The 7133-nt window shown below is 41.3% G+C and overlaps 1 protein-coding gene across 1 annotated transcript; it reads right to left on the bottom strand.

Annotated features, from left to right (window-relative positions):
• Positions 1-676: 676 nt before the first annotated feature.
• LOC146916964 (uncharacterized) lies at positions 677-3688 on the bottom strand. Its single transcript, XM_085721779.1, has 2 exons — positions 2216-3688; positions 677-1933 (listed from the first exon to the last, which is right to left on the bottom strand). The coding sequence occupies exons 1-2, from the start codon at positions 3686-3688 to the stop codon at positions 677-679; spliced, it is 2730 nt and encodes a 909-aa protein (XP_085577905.1).
• Between the last annotated feature and the right edge of the window lie 3445 nt (positions 3689-7133).

Here is a 7133-nt window from a genome sequence, read left to right as displayed (position 1 = left end):
AGTTTTCTCCATTCGCCTCATTTAATTCGTTAAGCCACCTCTCACTCAACATTATTACTCTAATCATTTTTCACCACGACTCACAACATAACAACAAGGCAACAACAATAATATCAATCCATTCACTTACTCACTACACTCAATATAATAATAATAAATTTTAAAATAAAGTGGGGCGTTACACAAAAGGCCAAGGTGAAACTAAGGACGTTAGTTCAGCGGGAGGTGCTAGGTGCATGTCCCCGTGTCGCTGACATTTGTCGTATAGGTTCACGTAATCTTGGGCGTCTTTTAACATGGTAGGCGAGTAATATCCGGCTCGTAGGACCTTTTTCGCGAGAGCTTTCGCACCAAGGTGTTGTCCGCAGATCCCTTCGTGGATGTCGGCGAGGACTTCTTGGGTCTTGTTAGGTCCCAGACACTTGATAAGTGGCGTTATGAGACCCCTTTTGTATAGGGTCCCTTCCACCAAAGTTAATGAGCAAGCCCTTCGTTTCAGCCTGGTCTTTTCGTTCGGGTCGAAGGGAAGTTCCCCACTCTCTATGTATTGAGATATAGGGCCCCTCCAATCTTCCATCCCGATGATCGAGTTGATGTCTCGCGGTTGAGCTTCTTTTTCTTGGATGCTCGGTTTGTCGAGAACCTCATGCATTACGGTCTTATTTCTGTTCGCAATTCATGTACTTGCGAGCTTTGAAAGAATGTCTGCTCGAGTATTCTGTTCGCGGGGAACGTGAGTTACTTTGACAGTTTCGAATTCTTTCATCTTCTCTAGTAGTAACTGAACGCACTTTTGGAGATGGTCTTCTTTTACTTGGAACTCTCCTGTGACTTGGGAAGCCACGAGTTGTGAGTCGGTGAAGATTTTCACCATTCTGGCCCCCATGTCTTGGGCGGTTCGTAAACCAGCCAGGAAGGCCTCGTATTCTGCAGTGTTATTTGTAACAGAGAAAGATAAAGTGAGGGAGATTTCGACAATGATACCTTTGTTATTTTCCACAATTATTCCGGCCCCGCTCCCCTTGGAGTTGGATGACCTATCCACGAAGACGGTCCACTCCTCTGAGTTATCCTCAGCTGGGAAAGTCATCTCGGCGAGAAAGTCGGCGAACACATGTGCCTTCAGTGCCTTTCTGGATTCGTAATGTATGTCGAACTCAGATAGTTTGAGTGACCACTTCATCATCCGACCAGCTACATCTAGGCGACCCAGGATCTGTCTGATGGGTTGGTCTGTCCAGACCACCACCGTGTGAGCTAGAAAGTACTGCCTTAGTCTTCGGGCTGCTGTGAGGAGCGCGAGAGCTACCTTTTCGATCCTCTGGTACCTTGTCTCAGGCCCCAACAGTGCTTTGCTGGTGAAGTAGACTGGTTTTTGTCCCTCCGTCGTTTCTCTTATGAGCATGGCGCTTACCGCGTCAGAAGAGACGAATAGGTACAAGTACAGTGTTTCGCCTTGATCGGGTCGCGAGAGTACGGGCGGTGCCGAGAGGGTCTCTTTGATGTGCTTCAGAGCGTTCCCGCATTCCACTGTCCAATCGAACTTCGTTTCTTTCCTCAAGAGCTTGAAGTCATGAAGGGCATGTTGAGCGGATTTTGCAACGAATCTGGAGAGGGTAGTTAGCATTTCGTTGAGTGTTTGGATGCATTTCTTAGAGTGGGGCGTTGGGAGCTCGGTAAATGTGCGGCATTTATCTGGGTTCGCCTCTATTCCTATTTCTATTAGGTAGAAACCAAGGAATTTACCCGCTTGGACTCCGAAGGTGCATTTCTCTGGGTTGAGTCGCATGTTGTACTTCAGAGTTTGTTCAAAAACTCTTCTGAGGTGAGCGGCATGATCCACCTCTAGCTGGGATTTTACGATCATGTCGTCCATGTAGACTTCAAGGATATCGCCCAGAAGTGTCTTGTCATAGACTCTGTTCATCATTCGCTGATAAGTTGCCCCCGTATTTCGCAAACCAAAAGGCATTACGTTGTAGTAATAGTTCCCTGATTCGGTCATGAGGGTTGTTTTCATTTTATCTTCTTCAACCATGGGTATTTGGTTATACCCAAAATAGGCGTCCATGAAGGATAAAAGTTTATAGCAGGAGGAATTATCCACGAGTTTATCGATGTTAGGAAGAGGATATGCTTCTTTAGGGAAGGCCCTATTAAGATCGGTATAGTCAACACACATACGCCATTTTCCATTAGATTTCTTGACAAGTACAACATTGGAGAACCAGGTAGTGTATTTGGCCTCAGAAATAAGATTTGCCTCTAGGAGATCTTTTACAGCTTTTTCTGCAGCCTCTAATTTTTCAGGAGACTGCTTTCTACGCCGCTGGGCTACAGCGCTAACTCCGGGATCTGCTGTCAGCTGGTGACAAGCGACGTTGGGGTCGATTCCAGGCATGTCGGCTGCGCTCCATGGGAATAGGTCAGAGTTCTCCCTGAGGCAGGCGATCAGCTGTGCTCTGACAAGTTCGGGAAGATCCTTGCCGTTTTTGAAGTTCTTCGAGGGGTTGTCTCCGAAGGGCACCAGCTCGAACTCACCGTCGGGAACAGGTCTAAGAAGTTTCGCATTGAGCGGATCCTTCTTTTCCCGTTTTTGTTCCTTGAAGTCTTCCTTGGTGAACCTGGGATCAAGTTCGACCAAGTTGGTGTCCAGAGTGCTCGCAGCAGCTTTCCCCTTTTCCTCAGCAGGTTTGCTGGACTGGGAAACCGAGTTCTGGGACTTGTTCGCTTGGAGGAAACATCTTCTTGCAGCTTCGATGTCTCCGTTGAGGGAGGCGATGATGCCGTCCTTTGCATGGTACTTCAACTTCAGATGAGCGGTTGAACATGCAGCCCCAGGTTGAGCGAGTTCGGTTCTCCCTATGATGCAGTTATAGAGAGAAGGGCAATCGATTACCAAGAATGGGATCTTGATAGTTTTCTTGGCCTCCTTTTCGCCGAAGGTGACCAACAGCTCCACGTATCCCCATGGCTGAGTAGATGAGCTGTTGAAGCCGTAGAGTTCGTTTCCAACATAGGGAGAAAGGTTTTTCTCCGTTAGTTGGAGAGTTTTGAACAGACCGGTGTACATGATGTCGCATGAGGCCCCTGTGTCAGTCAGGACTTGTCGGACATCCGCATTGGCTATCGATGCTCGTACGAGTAAAGGGATGGCGGAATTTGAGGCTCCACCAGGAAGTTCTGAATCGTAGAACGCCAAAGGTGGCCTTCCTCCGTGATTGGAGGGGGCCAGCAAGTTGACGCTCATGAGTTCCTTGAATTTCCTCTTCATGCTCCCCATGGAGACGTTCAACGTTCCTCCCGTGATGAAGTTGGCAGTGGGGAACTGTTCCCATGTGCATGAGTAGGGGGTGATTTCCACGTTGTAAGGGAAATCACCGAGATGTTCCACAGACATGGCGATGGTTTTGCCAGCTTCAGACCCGTCATCGATGAGCTCGACGGTCTTTCTTTCCGCCTCCGGGTTCTTGACGAACTGTTTGAGCCGACCTCTCTGGATGAGGAGCTCAATGGCATCCTTCAGATGGATGCAGTCATCGGTGGTGTGGCCGTGGCATTTGTGGAATCGACAGTACTTTGTCTTGTCGACCCCCTTCCTCTCCTGTGACGGAGCCTTTGGTGGCTTGATGCCAGCTTCATTCAGATCGGCGATGGCGATCTCGGCATGGATTTTCTCTCTTGACATGGCCAAGGGAGTGTACTCGATGAAGTGATTGTTGGGCCTCTTACTTTCCCGAGCAGCTTTACCTTCCTTCTTTTTCTTGTGGAAGGCTTTTTGGAGGCTTCAGCGGCAAGTTCCTCCTTCCTGGATTTTTTAAGGTTGTCCGCGTACAGCTCTTCCTCGTAGGCGATGTAGATCGTGGCGATCACTAGGAACTCATTGATAGTCCTTGGGCTATCAAGGCGGATAGCTTTCTTCACGTTTGTGCCTTCGCGCAGATCTTTGGCGATGAGGTACCGCTTCATTGTTTCATCGGCACCCCGTGTTGGAATAAGCCCTAATAGCCAATCTATATTGATTCGGTTTGGCTTTGTATCATGACGTTGATATAAATATATATTGTGAATATATAAATATTAAGGCATTTCATTATTGATTTTGTCTTGTTTCAAAATAATAAAGTCCCTAGAATAGATAGTCCGTTTAATGGAACATTAAGTATAACTTAATTGTGAGACCCCGTTAAACATAAGGAAACTATTCTTAAAGTATCTGTAGTCAAGCTTTATTGAGAAGTGGGATATCATTAAAGCATAGAGACTATTATGTGGGTAGACTGATGATCACATCTCACAAATCATGGATAAAAAGTTATCAAGTCTTCACATAGATATAAATATTAGGAGTAATATTTATATTGGATTGACCCGCCATGAGAATACTACATAGTAAAAGTTATGAAAAGTGTCATAAGATATTCTCATAGTAATAGTGGTGTATTCCACCCTTCGACCAGAAACCACTATGTACCCTAGATGTTGGAGTCGAGTGCTTTGTCACCATTCAAACGTTGTCCGTAACAGGATGACTATAAAGTTGGTTGATGGGTACTCCATGAATCATGTTGAGGGACATGAGTGACCTAGATGGAATTTGCCCCTCCTACATAACAGGAGAAATGTCTACGGGCCCAATATTGAACTAGACAAGGATGACACGGTCTATGTCTTGTGTTCAATATAGACATGAGGGCAAAAGGGTATTTATACACATGATCATTATCACAGAAAGGTTTCGTCAGATCACATGACATTCTCGTCACTTGGGTAGCAGTGATGTGTTGCTAGATACCGCTCACTGTTTATAATATTAAATATGTGATTTAATATTATTGCCAACGTTATGAGAACCTATAGGGTCACACACACAAAGGACAGATAGATGAGAGAAATAAATAAGTAAGACTTATTTATAAAATAAATAAGTGAGACTTATTTATAAAATAATAAGTAAGACTTATTAGTAATTAAATAATTAAATATGACTTTATTATTTAATTTACGAAAAATAGAGAAACGCGGTCCACCGTAAGGTACGGTGTGTTTAAGTGAGATACGGTGCACCGTAAGGTACGGTGTACTTAAGTGCTGGACTTGCTGACCACACAAGTGGTTCTATAAATAGAACCCTTGTGTTGAAGCATTAGAGAACTTTTTTTGTTGAAACACTTAACATATTTCTAAAAGTTAGAAACCCTAGCTGCCACTATCTAAACCTATTCTCTCTGAATCTCAGTTGGAATTGGCTAGCACCGGTCATCAGAGAAGTTCTGTTCGTGTGGACTGAGTAGAGGCATCGCTGCTTTGCTTTGCTCGTAATTAGAAAGATTTCTGCTACAAAGGTTCTGCTCTTCAAGAGGTATACACATGAATTTTAAGTTTCTGTTTGATTTGTGATTAATGATTTAATCAAGATCCGTTTCAATAGGATTTCTTCCGCAAAGAGGATTAAAATTTTGAAAAACCCTTTTAAGTCCCTTCAGTGGTATCAGAGCTCTTGGTTTTGATTAAATTATTATATCCGAATCTTCGATGCATAATATTTAATATTTGTGATTATATGATGATATCATCACGGCAATATGTCTCTTTATGATTAAATTTTGATTAATCAAATTCGATGCTATTTTATTTGTATGCGATTCTTCGATTCAAATGCATCTATCTGATCACCCAATTTAGTTTTGTTGGCATATGCAATAAGTATCTCAGTATCTGCAAAGTATATTTAACCTGCGTTTGATTGTTTGAAAAGGTTTCAATCAATTATCAATTTATTGGCTTTGTTATCAAATTTGATTTGTTTTCAATTCCGAAAATTGAGTTTCTGATATACTTTGAATTAAAACAAATTTCGAAAAAAAAAACAAAAAAAAAAAAACTGCAAGTCCGGTTCACATAAGATGTGATCATAAGTTTTATCGGATAGTTAGTGTCGTAATAGCATACACATGTGATGTGATTCTTCTTTCTCAATTTGGATTTGTACAATTCGAAATCCACTTTTCATCATTGATTGATCTGTGTGTATTTTGCTTTGAATACCTATTCAATCATATCCTGATCATTCGGTGAGTTGAGGAAATTAAGGAAATTGTTTCGCTTTATATGCTAAGCACTATTGCCGTAACTATTATGGAAATTTTGCTTTGAATACCTATTCAATCATATCCTGATCATTCGGTGAGTTGAGGAAATTAAGGAAATTGTTTCGCTTTATATGCTAAGCACTATTGCCGTAACTATTATGGAAATTGCTGCTTTGAATACCTATTCAATCATATCCTGATCATTCGGTGAGTTGAGGAAATTAAGGAAATTGTTTCGCTTTATATGCTAAGCACTATTGCCGTAACTATTATGGAAATTGCTGCTTTTGTTATAATTCAATATTTTGCAAGTTAATAACTTGGTCGGCTTTTAAAATTGTTTTGAAAGAGATCATTACAGATACATGCTACTTTGATTTTATATTAATTTTATAAAATTAGTTCAATTTCAATTTTGTAATTACGATTCAAATGGTGTAGCCAATAATAGCATCTTGTGATTATTACCATGGACTTTCTAATTTTATGCTCCAAAGTTTTGATGGTAGTAAAAATAAATTAATTGTTATTATTATTTATTATTAATTTTAATTGTGAATGGTATATGGTTATGACCTTAGTTTATTTTGGCGTTTTATTTATTTAAATACGACCTGCGTGTCGTGATTTATTTTATGTAAATATGACCTGCGTGTCGTGATTTATTTTAGTTAAATACGACATGCGTGTTGTGCGATTTTAATTATTTTATTTAAGAGTTAAATATGTAATTGCTTCAAAAGAGTTGAAGAGAAGACAACGCCAAAAGATGATTTTGATGGAGAAGCTAGGAAGTTTGCTCGTGGGTCAAAGAATTGTAATAAAGTAGTTTATGTAATTCTTACGCGTTAGGAGGTCATAACCATACCACCTAATTTATTATTTTATGTATGTGATGCATGAAATGTATGTTTAGTTAGCACATGTATGAGATGTATGCTTAACATGTTTTAGATGTATGTTAGCATGTATGTTTTAAATGTTTTATATACTTGCTTTCTATGAGCATGAATGTCATGCATGTTTAAAGACGCGTGTATG

Source organism: Medicago sativa, chromosome 6 (assembly GCF_051527215.1).
Source record: "Medicago sativa cultivar Bolivia chromosome 6, Bolivia_mono, whole genome shotgun sequence".
Taxonomy (NCBI): domain Eukaryota; kingdom Viridiplantae; phylum Streptophyta; class Magnoliopsida; order Fabales; family Fabaceae; genus Medicago; species Medicago sativa.
Note: the sequence above shows the minus strand (reverse complement) of the source record. Positions and strands in the feature narration are given on the sequence as shown.

Excerpts from the sequence above, each read along its gene's own strand:
- LOC146916964 (XM_085721779.1), bottom strand. The coding sequence starts at position 3,688 with ATGTCAAGAGAGAAAATCCATGCCGAGATCGCCATCGCCGATCTGAAT. Across the intron at positions 1,934-2,215 it reads CTACCTGGTTCTCCAATGTT|CGAATGATGAACAGAGTCTA; the intron begins GTACTTGTCAAG and ends GCAACTTATCAG.